General features: G+C 41.7%; 1 protein-coding gene across 1 annotated transcript; it reads right to left on the bottom strand.

Moving 5' to 3' along the window:
- Positions 1–417: 417 nt before the first annotated feature.
- On the bottom strand, positions 418–4,326 carry cxcl19 (chemokine (C-X-C motif) ligand 19). Its single transcript, XM_034105639.2, has 3 exons — positions 4,219–4,326; positions 2,355–2,490; positions 418–973 (listed from the first exon to the last, which is right to left on the bottom strand). The coding sequence occupies exons 1-3, from the start codon at positions 4,268–4,270 to the stop codon at positions 862–864; spliced, it is 300 nt and encodes a 99-aa protein (XP_033961530.1). The 5' UTR covers positions 4,271–4,326; the 3' UTR covers positions 418–861.
- Positions 4,327–14,235: the final 9,909 nt, after the last annotated feature.

Below are 14,235 nucleotides of genomic sequence, written 5' to 3' on the forward strand. Positions count from 1 at the left end.
TGGGTGCGTCTAATGAAGGGGAAAAGTAGGATCAGGTTGATTATAAATGTCCAGAGGTTTCCTGAGGGCCCTGAAGGTATCAACCCCTGGTCCTTTTTAAAACAGAGTGTTTCAGGAGTAGGAGAAGTTTACTGGAATAAACGTCTCTTTGAAAGCAAACACCAAAAGACCTGAGAACATGTCGAACTAGGCAAAATAAGTGCTTAATGATGCATTAAGGTGCTCGGTTACACATTGTACTTTTCAGACTTTAAACCTAACATTGCAAAAGCTGTTCAACAAAACAGGGAAATCAACTAACAGTTTTACATCCGTTGTCAGTTTCTTTTTAAATGAGTGCAAAAGTTCAAAATTGTCTCCACAAAATTCACATCTGGAGAAAAAGTGTGTTTCAGATTAAATGCAAGACAAGAAACATTTGACTTTTTATCATTTATTTTGTTTTCTCAAATTGGATATAGACCCCGACGGTGCCAACGTTGGGAAAGGGGTTTAACAAAGCAAGTGATTTTCACAAAATAAAGAGAATGATGTTTTGAATATCACACATGCTATGCTACAAAGTGTCTGCATCCGACATACAACCAAACGTTCTATAAAGAGAATAGTAAACACTCATTCACACTTGATTTTCTTTACAATTTACACTTCCTTACTTCCTATAATGCTTAGACATACTTCCTCCAGTAACAGTGCTATTTAGACACTTCCTGTTCTCTGATTGGTTAAAAAAGAGCATTCAAACACTAACAGTATAAATAAGCTTTACAAACTGTGTTAAGTGCGATTAAAGTACAACAGCAGGGCTCGTCGCTGCAGAGAGGAATTCACTGCACATGCTTCACTGTTTGTCTTTTGATACTATGCTTGAGTCTTTGGATGACGTTGTTTTGCAAGAACAAACTGGATGAGCTTCTTCACCCAGGAGGACCGCGGGTTCAGACAAACTTTCTCCCCGCTCGCCAGTCCAGCTCTGTAAAAAATAATAATGGATTAAACCGAGCCAAGATGCTTAGCGACACAGAGATTATGTTTCCAAAAACAAGCCGACCCCTCCAGGAGTTTCTGCTGAGAAGGCAAAGTATTTTCACTCCACACAATCCTGTCGTGTGTTAATGTACCTGCCTAGAAAAGTTAAGTGAAGTTATTTGAAAGAAAATACATAATACAAATGGCTTGTGCTGACACCATTACAGTTGTTTTACCTAAATAGCACACAGCTATCGTATTGTTCTTGGATAGTATAATGTCAGAGTGGCTGTCCGCTGGCAGAAGATCAACTGAGGTTCGGTGGTTTTGTGGCAAAAGAAAAAAAGAAAATCCGCATTTTAGAGAGGTTCAGTCCGAGTCCAGAACTTACTCCTGGATCTGGAGGGTTTAAGAGTTTGTCTGAGGTTATTGCTCCAAAACCGGCACTGTGAATGTTTAACGGGTGTTCTCCATAAATACATGAAAGAATATAAATGTTGGTTTGCTATTAGCTTAAGCACATTGTGTTCGTCTATAATTGTGACCGATCACATTAAATGACCAATTCATGCATAAAACCAGGAAATTCCAAAGGGTCCACATTAAGCTTTTCTCCGTACGCCAACGGTTTTCAGTGCCGAATCACAGCATGGATTTCTCTAATGTATTCCTCGAGGACTTGGTGTTTTATGGCACATTTCCACTGCAGCGGGGTAGCCCCGTTAAAGCGTCCCTAAGCGTCCTCGCTCAGGCCTCGCTGGCCGTCCGAGGCCGGGGCGCATTCCATTACAGTTTAGGACCTGGGGTAGCAACTCAGTGTAGGCGGGGCGATCGGCTTTGTTGTTCCGTCGAGCTCCCGCTGGCTTTGATCATCCCCAATGAGATGTAGGAACGTCGTCACCTCCTCGGTCGACCACGGTGTGCTTTTCTTTGACGTTGCCATTTTTGTAGCTCCTCCGTTTACAAAAATGATGTGTATAAAAATGCTGCAAGCTTGCTTCTAGATATACATGCGACGCTAGGGATGATCTCGCGCGCGATCTTGTGACGATTCTCTCTGACCAATCAGCAGTCGAGAGTGTTGACGTCACTAGTTCAGCCCTGGCCTGATAGAACCACGATGTTATGGGGCCGGAAAAGGAGGGAAAAAGTACCCGCTAGCCGGTGCTACGCTATATGGAAAGGCCACTAAAAACTGGCCTGGCTGCTCGAGGACGATTAAGGACGCTTAAACGGGGCGACCCGCTGCAGTGGAAATGCGCCATTAGTACGGTACCTGTGTTTGGGAGGGATTTTTGACCATTTGTATAAGTCCTGAGGAGTAAAAATGGTTTCTAATTCTAATTTAAACTCTTGCATGTTGATGACTTTTATTTAACACTTACATGACTTCTATGTCGGGGCAGTGGGGCCCTTTAGGGAACAGCTTGATGCTCCTCAGGCTGTCCGGCGGGATGATTCTCGACTCCACTTGAACGCACCGGCAGTGAGTGTTGTAGTCTCTGCTGATCGGTGGCATTCCTGTCATCGAAAGACATTCATTAAGTCATGTTTTACCATGTGTTCAATCATGTGTCACAACATGGAGATGACTTCTAGCGTTTCGAGGCTTTTAGTCATTGTAATGTTGAAATATCAGTTTAGCAGTTGTTGAAATCATGTCAGTCTTGCACAATATGCGGAGGTGTGTGGTCGTGCAGCGGATAGAGCCTTGGTGTTGGGATAAGGGGGTCTCAGGTTCAAACCCCACAGTAGTCAGCATGTAGTCAGCATGCTCATGGGGATTGTCCACAGTATTGAGTATGTAACATGTAATATGCAGTGTTGAATATCCCAAGGAAATAAGAATCTCATACGTCTGAGTCCATCGTTTTGTTTGACTGTTTAAAGATTCGTCAGAGGTCAAAAGTTCGCACTTGTATAATTCACGCTATCAAACTGCATCCTCCCTCCCTTCTTTCATTTTACAGGGAACTTGGCACTGTGACATTGTGATTGCATTAGACCTGATGTTTGTGTGCTCCAAAGAATTAAATGCTGACAGGTTCACTTTCTAAATGCTTTCATTACAACTAACTCCCTCTGTGTTGCTACAACGCTTACTTCCCCATCTTCTCCTTTAGTCATCTTCCTGTTCACTACAGCGTACATTCTCCAAGTCATGATGAAAAGTGTACTGGGTTACACAAAGCGGCGGATTGTAGCTAAAACCGCAGTACTGTTTGTTTTGTGGTACTTCATTCTTCTATCACACTATATCTCAGAGGCAGATATTGTATTTTTCACTTTATATTGATGGCAGATTGATATTCTTAATATGAGACATTTCGATCCTGGGCGGTTCTGGGGGAAGAGTTTATAAAGATAATACAATTGTATGTAGCGTTGTGCTGTAGACAAAATTAACTTGAATGCATTTTGTTTCTCAAAATGTGATTGAATAACAATTTAACCACTGAAACAAATGATGTTACTTTGCTTCACTTGTGCTCTTTGAATTTATACAAAACTAAAAATAATAATAATGTTGAACACTGTCTTTTGCGTCTTTTATCCATGTGCCCCTGTCATAATAAACTAGCCTGAGCATGGCCCCCCAAATAAAATGGGTCTAGAACTGATATGGAAAGATAACACAGTACAAAAGTGGAGCTCCCCCTCGACCAACTGCATTTAAATTATTCTTACAGATAAAATGCTTCATATATAATAAGAAAACACCATACTATTACTTTTAATGCTTCAAGCACATTTAGCTGATACATTCAGTTAACTTTTACTCATCTAGTTACGCGTTGGCCTTGCTTAACACAGGCTTTTTAGATAACAGCACATATATTATAATGCAACGATTAGACAATTTAAAGTTTTAAGTCTCTGCAAGTTGATAGTCATACTTCAGAGAAATTAAAATACTCCAATAGCTGTCTGAATGTGGAAAACATGTTAAAGAAAATCTTAAATGCAGCAAAAAGTGATCAACAATTAATTTACCTGCAAAAACACAGCTATAGTTATTTAATATGTTAGTGTATTTCAATACAATGGACCTTTTGACATGACAACATTTAGGTAACTCCATTATTGCTTTAACTAAAAGGCTTTTACTAAAGTTTCCAGATTGAGGATTTGTTTCAGTATTGTGAAGGAACACGTCAGTTTCTGCAGTATTTCTAAAAACCCTGAGCTTTAGTAGGTTATTTAAAGCAGCAAAAGTCAAACAGAAGCTAAAACACATGGTGGTCTTACCGTAGACGAGGGCAATCAGGGTCCCGAACACGAGCACGATGCAGAGCTTCATCTTGTTTTTGCAGCTGTTGGTTTTCACTTCAGACTGATATCATACAGTTGCCTGACAACATGTATATATACCCCCCTCCAACACATCAATCATGTGCTTTTCTTAACTGTGGGAAATTGGGAAAAAACCCAATTTGTATACGTGTGTGTGTGTGTGTGTGTGTGTGTGTGTGTGTGTGTGTGTGTGTGTGTGTGTGTGTGTGTGTGTGTGTGTGTGTGTGTGTGTGTGTGTGTGTGTGTGTTGGTTTCACTTTGATGCGTTCACATGTGCAGCAGAAGGCAGTCATGGGACGGTGAGTTCAGGGACAGACGAGAGGCCCTGTTGAGGTGAGACGTTGTGTTCGCGGCTGGCGAGAATCGAGTCATTCAGACGGAGGTTGTCTGTCTGAACGGCTTCATTTCTCTCTGTAAAAATAAGGCAACTCTGTGTTTTCCCTCCAACTCAAAGATGAAACGATAAAATAATAAACACATACATATCTGTACGCATATCACAGTTTGACTCGCAGCAACTGCACGTTGTTTGTTGGCCCTCTGGGCTTGTCCTGACTCCTGACCCCCTATGTACAATAGAGTCACTATGTGAAAAAGATTTTTCAGTGATTCTTCTCACACTGTTGTCAATATGTTTACTCAATTCAGTTTGGTGTTATGATGCAGATTAAATGACTACGTGTGATGTTAAAGGGGTCACTCATGGCAAATTCACAGAGAATTATCACCCAATTTACCCGTTTCCGTCAGCTCTGAGCGGTTTTGCTTCTTTCAGCTTTTTGTGTTGGTTTAAGGCAGGGGTATTCAACTAAAGTTAAACGAGGTCCAGTTAGAGAAAATTTCCCCATGCAAAGGTCCGGAACATCAAACTGTCTAAGTTGCTTTATGAATTAGTGTGATATGTATTGAAGTAGCTGTAGCTTTATCAACGTCTGCATGTAATCAGCAACTGACTGCCAATCAAATAAAGAAAGTACAATTCAAAAACAACAACATAATTGTCAATTAACATTGTACTATACAGATATACAGTAAAATACTGTGGATATGTGTAATGTTCCTCTCGGGCTGCATTTAAAAATAAAATAGGAGAAAATAAATAAAATAGCTTTTGAAATATGTGCATCTTAAAAGTGCTTAATTTTAGATAAATAAAATAAAGTGTAGCAGCAGCTTGAGTTTCCCTTTTTCTTTGTTAACCGTTTCACATCATGACTTCACAGTTTCAGACGATTATAGAACAATATCAGTCTTTACACATCATAACAATTGAACAGTTTTAAAGTTTCTCTTTCTTTCCCTCTTATATTGCAGTCCCTCACTCACTTGTTTTTGTTCAGTGCGAGAATTGAGCTTGTCCTGCCAGGAGTTTAAATCTGGGCTGAATTGGTGTCAGGGCCATTCTCATACACACATGCAGGTGCTCATTGGTTAGCCTCGGGTAGCCTGCCCTGGAACGATATTTAGTTTTTGATCCTGGTCGACTGATCATATTGGGCTCTGAGACTGCTTATTTTGTGTTTTGTCTCATAGTGGCGTTTTGGCACTTTTAATGAGCACCACGGTCTCTGAACAGATGAGACACACTGGCTCTGTGCTCCCAGTGGGCAGGATGAACATGAACGAGTCCACTCAGGGTTAAAAGCTCTGTTCTTCTCACTGTCCACATTCTCTTGGAGAGCGCCATGTGTAATTATGTGTCTCTCCCTGTCTGCCGCTAACTCGCCTGTTCACTCTTCTCTCCCTGTATCGCTAATTATTCTCTTCTCTAACTTTCCTCTCTGCGGCGCGGCGCGCTCTCATCTCTTCTTCTGTGTTTCTCTCCCTGTATCGCTCACTTGTCTCTTTCGCCCCGTCGGCAGCGGTTAAAATAGAATCGCCCCGTCAAAATTGAAATCTCCTATTAATGTATTGATTATAGGTCCGGGTCCGTATAGGTCGGCGTCTGGGTCCGGATCCGGACTGCGGTCCGCCTGTTGCCGACCCCTGAGGCATACCATTTTACTTCTTTGGTTCACTCTCTTGGCTCCTGTTAGCATAGTTTTAGCCAAACACCTTGGGAAGACCTCTGTATGCAACCGGGCCACAGATAATGGCAGACAGATAAAGATATCAGCTGGTGAACAGAGTTGAGCGTTTAGCCGCTAAAGACGCAGGTATTTCCTTTAGATTTGGTCAGTGTAGAGTATTCACATTTGGTCTCTTTGGTCCTTCTGCAGACACCGTACCGGATGTAGGGATCTACATGCGGCACACGAGTAGTGTTGTGATAACTACCAGGTGTATGTATGTTGCTCCGTTACTATCAAGGTTATTAAACCAAGTTCTATAACAAACATGACTCGTTTATGAGAACATCAAACATGGTGTCAGAAGTCAAGTCTCCGGAGTTTTTTTACGGCGGATTTTTCACGTCTGGGTGACGTTTGAGAGGACAACTAAGCCTGCTCCAACACGATGCATGCAGCTAAGCTAACATGGCGGAAGGATTCCGGAGACCCGACCCACTCGTCTTTGACGGTAACATCGCAGAGAACTGGCGAGTATTCGAACAGGAATATGACATTTTCATCGCGGCGGCACACTATGACAAGCCAGCACAGACACGAGCATACATTCTCCTCAATATAGCGGGATCAGAGGCCATCGAGCGCGAGAGATCTTTCGTCTATGCGGCTGAAGTGAGGGGTCCTGGCGAGGATGCGCCCATCATCACTCATGCCGAGTCTAAAGAAGACCCGGAGTGTCTAAAAAGGAAATTTAGGGAGATGTGTAACCCTCAAACAAATGTCACTATGGAAAGACACAAGTTCAATACAAGGAATCAAAAAATCGGTGAGTCAATTGAATCGTATGTCAGTGCTTTAAGGATCAAGGCAAAGAGCTGCAAATTTGGGAATCTCTATGAAGAACTAACCAGAGATAGACTGGTCTGTGGTATCAGTAATGACAACTTAAGGAAAGTGCTCCTGAGAGACTGTGATTTAACACTAATCAAGGCTGTTAACATATGTCAGATCCATGAGATGACTGAAGAGCACAATAAAACGCTAGCTATGCCACAGCACTCTGCCACAAATGTGGATTCAGTTCAGACTTACCAGAGAGGAACACGAAAATACGACAACAAAAGGAAACCTCAGGCAAATGGAGCTAGCTCTATTTCCAACTGTTACAACTGTGGAGGTAGTCATGCAGCAAAGAGGGACAACTGTCCAGCAAATGGTCAACAGTGTCATACCTGCAAAAAGTGGAATCATTTCAAGAAGTGTTGCAATTCCATACAACAAGCATACAACAAGCAAGGGCCCAGGAGGATAGTTCATCAACTAGAACCTGATCAAGCTGATACAACTACAGATGAAACATTCTATGTTGACGGCGTAACACTGCAAGTAAGTGTTGACGCAACTGATGCACAGATCGATAAAAATGATGAGGCTTTTGTCACAGTGCAAATCAATGACAATGTAGTCGAGATGAAAGTAGACACTGGTGCGAAGTGCAATGTTATGTCAAAAATGTCATTCAATGTGATAAAAGGAGATGAAAAAATACAGACGTGTTTTAAATCCACTAATCTTGTTGCATATGGTGGTAGCAAAATCAAAACTGCGGGCGTAGTCAGACTGCAGTGCCACCTAGTGGGAAAAGTCCACACACTGCCATTCTACATTGTGGAAGAGGATGTCCTGCCACTGCTTGGGCTACGAGCGTGCAGACGGATGGGACTAGTTTCATTCAGTGAAGCAGTTCATCAATTAAGCCCCACTGACGATGATTTTTCAGTTGAGATCCAAACAGAATACAGCGATCTCTTCTCTGATGAGCTTGGAAAGCTACCTGTGACGTACTCCATGACTCTCGACCCAGATGTAAAACCAGGAAACTAAACCCACCTCCCCTGAACACTGTTATGCCTGCCTACAAGCAGTGTGCTTATAAACACACTTTATAAAGTCAGGCAACACTAACCAGGCTTCGTGTGATTCTGTTTATTTGTACCTTACTTTGACCATCCGTTCACTCTTATCGATCATTGTGGAGAGAGGCAGACGTGTTGTTTTGTGTTATTGCAGCTATCGGATGCAAGTAGTCAGTTTAGCTTCGGTTGCTATGCTAACATCACCCGTTTTATACCAGAGAAACTTTCATAACAGCGTTGTGATACCAAACAGTGTCAATTCAGACTGACACACATTCACTTAGGCTAAGGGAACTGGGGATATGCATCAGCTGCTTGTGTGAGTCGGACAGTGAATACTTTAAGGCCCTGACACACCAAGCAGTCACCAGAGGACTAGCCGACGCTGAAGTCGGCTGTTGCCTGGCCGTGTTCTCCTGCGTTTTGGCCATGTGTGGCACGGGAACACACCGCACCGACTTCAGTGCATGAGTGGCAATAACTCTCCTTACCAGCAGGCGGCGGTAGTGTGTATTCGTCATTCAAAAGAGGCAACAACCGGAAGACAGAAGAAGAAGAGTATCTTTTCTCCGTAATATCATACAGAGCTGGCCTCTCCTGGATCAAGGTGATGAGCAGGTCTTCGTTTGCATCATTCCAGATCGCCATGATGAGATGAAAATGAATAGCAGTCTGTGTGTGCCTTCTTAAATCGTTTGTTTACGTCCCTCACTTCCGCTTCGCTTCTCATGCACTGATTTGCTAGCTGAACAGCCAATCAGAGTGATTATTTGGTCTGGCAGTCCAAATAAGGCGTGTCACGGTCGACGGTGCGGGACACACCAACCTGACTACGCCGCCGCGAATGCCCGACAGCCTCTGACTCCCAAAATCGGGTTGGTGTGTCAGGGCCTTTAGAGCGGCCGCTGCAGTGTGAGCTAACCGGGAGCTAACGGGAGAATAAACTCCCGTGGAAGAGCAGCCAGCACTGCAGCGGTCGGTAAATGCTGCAGAAACACATTAATAAACAATGAACCACTGGAGCAAAGTATAAGGTTGGAGAAGTCGTTATTCAATTTATTCTGGATCATATGGTCATGTAGCCAGTGGTGGACTGGGGCTAAAGGCCCTGACACACCAACCCGATTTTGGGAGTCAGAGGCCGTCAGAGGCTGTCGGGCATTCGCGGCGCCGTAGTCAGGTTGGTGTGTCCCGCACCGTCGACCGTGACACGCCTTATTTGGACTGCCAGACCCGATGCATGGCCGATTCAACATGTTGAATCGGCCATGCATCGGGTCTGGCAGTCGGACCAAATAATCACTCTGATTGGCTGTTCAGCTAGCAAATCAGTGCATGAGAAGCGAAGCGGAAGTGAGGGACGTAAACAAACGATTTAAGAAGGCACACACAGACTGCTATTCATTTTCATCTCATCATGGCGATCTGGAATGATGCAAACGAAGACCTGCTCATCACCTTGATCCAGGAGAGGCCAGCTCTGTATGATATTACGGAGAAAATATACTCTTCTTCTTCTCTGTCTTCCGGTTGTTGCCTCTTTTGAATGACGAATACACACTACCGCCGCCTGCTGGTAAGGAGAGTTATTGCCACTCACGCACTGAAGTCGGTGCGGTGTGTTCCCGTGCGACACATGGCCAAAACGCAGGAGAACACGGCCAGGCAACAGCCGACTTCAGCGTCGGCTAGTCCTCTGGTGACTGCTTGGTGTGTCAGGGCCTTAAAAATCATCCCGGGACTCTCGACCGGCCCACTTCGGTACAGCTAGTAAATTGTCAACGGGGGGAGTGGGGGATGTCAGGGGCGGCGGGTGCTGTAGATAGTAAATGTAAATATGTAAATATTTGTGTCACTGCATCCTGGTAAAATACAAATATAATGTATAATGTCTGTGTCTTTGACATTAGCGCTGCTAGCCACCTGTGCCCTGTAGACTACGAAGCCAGTTCAACAGACCATGGATATGTTTGAGTAACAAACTAACTAACAACAACAAACTAACAAACGAGATCTCGCTAAGATCTGGTTATCAACTCGGTAAATCAAGCCAGGGTTTCTCTCACCAGCTGAGAGCGCGTTCACGTCTAAGACACGAGTGGATCTGACTTTAATTACATTTGACTCGAGTGTTTCGTCAACATAATGTGTTGCTTCAAATAATACATTGACATGAAAGCACTAATAAATGTAGTTTCATCCACTTGAGTTTACAACTACAAAAATAATCGATTTGTTTTTATATCACATCCGACGGGAGGAAATTCAGCAGCTCTCACTCCCGATTTTTAATCCTAATGTAATCATCATCTTCACCACGATCATTTATGTTTATGTCGCCGAATTGACATGAAAGCACTGACAAATATGAATATACTGTAGTCAACTTCATTAAAACGTTATTAACGTGCCTAAACTCAGTAATTCACCATTTCTACGCATAACAACACACTTTGCTTCCCCCAAAACTTCAAAATGAGTCGAAGGAATTTCCCCGCGATGTTCGAAATGATTGATATTTAACGGAACGGTATCGCTTTTTCTTTTTTAAACTGACGGTTCGAGATTACTAGTAGCCCAATATTTCATTGCACAACAGTTGTTGGGATGCTGTCACAGGCTCTTTAAGTTGTAGTAGTTTCGAGGAATTAATAATAATAAATAATTACTACTCCTGGAAATAATTACTGCACTTTATTCCTTATTCCTTTATTCCTTATTCCTTTATTCCTTATTCCTAACTCCTAAGTATGTATGCTGCGTGTATTTGTTGTCTTATGTTCTGATGTTTTTGTTTTGATGGCACCCTTGAAAGGGAGAAGCATTTATTATTATCTCATTGTACATGTATAATGACATTAAACGATTCTATTCTTCTTGTTTTTGACATTATTATTGTACTGTTTAAAAATTCCCCAAATGTTGTCATCCTGTGCATAGCGATATAAATAAACTAACATTTCAGTTTGGTTTCAATTCAATCACCTGGTATTTGTCTCAATGTTTATTGAGTTGAACATCTAGCCTGTCACTCCATTTCAGTTCAAATTCACAATCAAAATAAACATTTTAAAAGATGGAGGGTAAAATGAACATTGAACTTCAAGCTGTGCAGCCTCAAAAACACTCATCTGGGAAATAGATATTAATTTGATAATATGTAATAAATATAATCATTAACCACCATCTGTATCAATAGAGGCGTTTTCAGGTTAAACTGATTAATGAACATTGAAAATACAAGTTAAAGTCATGTTTGAAGTCTATTTCTCTGAGTTTAGTCCATTTGTCAGAAGATTGAAATTGCTATTATATGATCTTCCTGTTTCTGTTCCTCAAAGTTCAGTAAATATAATAAGTGGCAAACATAACAGCTGAAATCATATTTTGCTGACAAAGCAGTCACAGACTTGAGAAATATTGTTCCCTCATGATCGAAGGCATGTGTCTTTATCAGACATTGGGGTCAGCGATGTGGGAAAACAGTGGGTCATCATGCCAAGCCTCAACAACACATGACTGAAATACAACGATGTATTACAGTATGACTTGGCAAAAAAACACCTTTTAGAGGGAATAAGAAGCTGAATAACATAAATACTATTATATTGCTTACTGTATACTTTAGATAATGAATTACTTTCATTAATTGTGATTTATGATTGATTTAATTATTTTATTTACTTTTAAATCCCTAAATGGCATGACCCCCCCATACCTTGCTGAGCCGGACCGCCCTCTCAGGTCAGCCGACCAACTGCTCCTGAATGTGCCTAAAGCCAGGTCAAAGCTCAGAGGGTTGCTTCTCTGTCGCGGCTCCCGCACTGTGGAGCGCTCTGCCCCTGGAGATCAGACAGGCCTCCACACTGCCTGCTTTTAAATCGCTTCTTAAAACCCACCACTTCTCCTTAGCGTTTTAACATTTGGCGTTTCAACATCTTTCAGAGTGTTGCTTTTTTGCATTTAAATTGTTTTTTGTTTTTACTTGTACTTGTTATATGGTGTGTGAGCTGAGCTGTGTATGCTTTGTATGCTTTGTTTGATCTATTTGCCTGTACAGCACTTTGGTCTGGAGGTTTAAAGTGCTTTATAAATAAAGTGTATTATTTCAACGTGAAGTTCCAGAGAGACAGACGGACCGACACAGAAAAACAAAAATGTAATTCACTGCCAATATTTGACATTTGTATTATTTATTGAAGATTAAGAGCTCTTCATCACATGACACGGTCAGTAGTGTACATTATTATTGTATTATACAACATACAGTGACAATCCTTCCCATTTCATAAGAAACAATGGCCTTACATGAACCACAAAGAAAAACAATTCACATTTACCATTATTAATAAAAACCTCATGCTTCACAGTGTGATGTGAAGCCGCCATGATACTCAGCTCTGGTGTGTACGCTTTGAAAGACTGTATTAAAGGTTTGGAAAAAACAACTAACAGAAAAGTGGCATCCAGTGATATGCATACAACAAAATGACAAGTATTTGACCATATCTGGATACAAATAAGTGACACCATGCCTGAGAGGATATTCAGAAGGTGTGCCGTGCAGATCTTCTTACACACTGGTTGAATTGCATTGATGAAAAGCACATTTGCATTATGACCATGTTGGCACGACGGATGCTGATGCTGTGGTTGTTTTGGGGCTGGTCGGGGGGTCTTTTTGGGCTGGTGGTGCGGTTGTTTTGTTCATCTTAAAGGCCCGTATCACTTTCTGCCTGTAAAGAAAACACATCATGTTCAATTAAAAAATGTAAGCCTTTAAAAACAGAGTGGTTTTCCAGACTGTTTGCCTTGTTACACGTCAACATGACAAATGTCTACTTCTAAGTCGATTATTCATAATACTTTGACACATTTAATTCAACGCTGTATTAAGCCTGTCATTCCTTAATAAAAAAGCTACGACTACATCAGACCCCCTTATAATCAAATGTAGTTTTTCTTTATTCTATTTTTAGAGTTCTGCAGCATCGAAAATAGGGAAGTCTGGGGGGGGGGAACTTTGCATATCAGAATTAATGTTCCCATTCATTTAACAGCCCCATGGACCCTCATGCTTATCTGCAAAATTAAGTCATCCAGGTTTAATTAGATGCCGCTTCCTCTGTCTTTCATACACACAGACTGGTCCTGATTCACGGAGCAATAACAAGTCACTGCTGAGCTCCCTGATTTTGGTAAAATGACAAACAAACAACAAAAACCTACCTTTGAATTGTTCGCAGGACTGCTTGGGTGAATGCTCCTTCAGGGTCAAGACAGACTGAGCGCTTATCTTTCAGGAGAACACTGCAGGAGGTAGAGGAAGATTTAATGTAAAACAGTTTAAAGCAACACTTGAAAGAAATGCAATGTATTCATGTTTAAATATAGATACCTACATGACTTCTCTCTTGTTGCAGTAGGGACGAGGCGGGAGCTCTTTGATATTAGCAATGAGGGACTTATTTACGAACGAGCTGGTTTTTATACACCGGCAATTCAAAATATCTGTAAAATCAGAACAAAAGTGAAGATGGATAAAGGCAGAAATACAACAAAAAGCTTAAAATGCTATAATAATAATAATAATAATAATAATAATTTGACACACTTACGGAGTGAAGTGCAAGTGACAATGCATGCCAGCAAAACGATGCACTGGATTGCATAATTCATCCTCGAATGGTAGTGAAAGGAGATGTTGCAATGATTTCCTCTCCTCTGTGCTGTGTCTCCTCTGAAGACCCCTGTTTCCTGAACACCCTTTTATACCCTTGCAGTTAGTTTCCTGAGAAGTGGGATACGTTTCCTCAGAAGTCACTTTCAATCCCCATGACTCACTTTCTAATGAGGACTCCCTGCTTGTAATTACATCTAATCGCAGAAGTAAAATAAAGCATTAATCCTTTGAACTGGCTTCTGTGTAAGTTATTCACATCCTGCTCTGGTTGTGTTTAGTCAGGATTTCCCCCGCAACTGTTGCCCTTTTCCTCTCTGAACCCCATGGTAAGATAAAATAAGATAAGACCTTTATTAATCCCTGT

Source organism: Pseudochaenichthys georgianus, chromosome 18 (assembly GCF_902827115.2).
Source record: "Pseudochaenichthys georgianus chromosome 18, fPseGeo1.2, whole genome shotgun sequence".
NCBI lineage: Eukaryota > Metazoa > Chordata > Actinopteri > Perciformes > Channichthyidae > Pseudochaenichthys > Pseudochaenichthys georgianus.

What these genes read in the sequence shown, in the direction of transcription:
- cxcl19 (XM_034105639.2), bottom strand. Translation starts at nt 4,270, where the DNA reads ATGAAGCTCTGCATCGTGCTCGTGTTCGGGACCCTGATTGCCCTCGTC. An exon ending in CCTGATTGCCCTCGTCTACG is followed by an intron (nt 2,491 to 4,218) that starts GTAAGACCACCA and finishes TTTCGATGACAG; the next exon opens with GAATGCCACCGATCAGCAGA. An exon ending in TGCCCCGACATAGAAGTCAT is followed by an intron (nt 974 to 2,354) that starts GTAAGTGTTAAA and finishes TATTTTTTACAG; the next exon opens with AGCTGGACTGGCGAGCGGGG.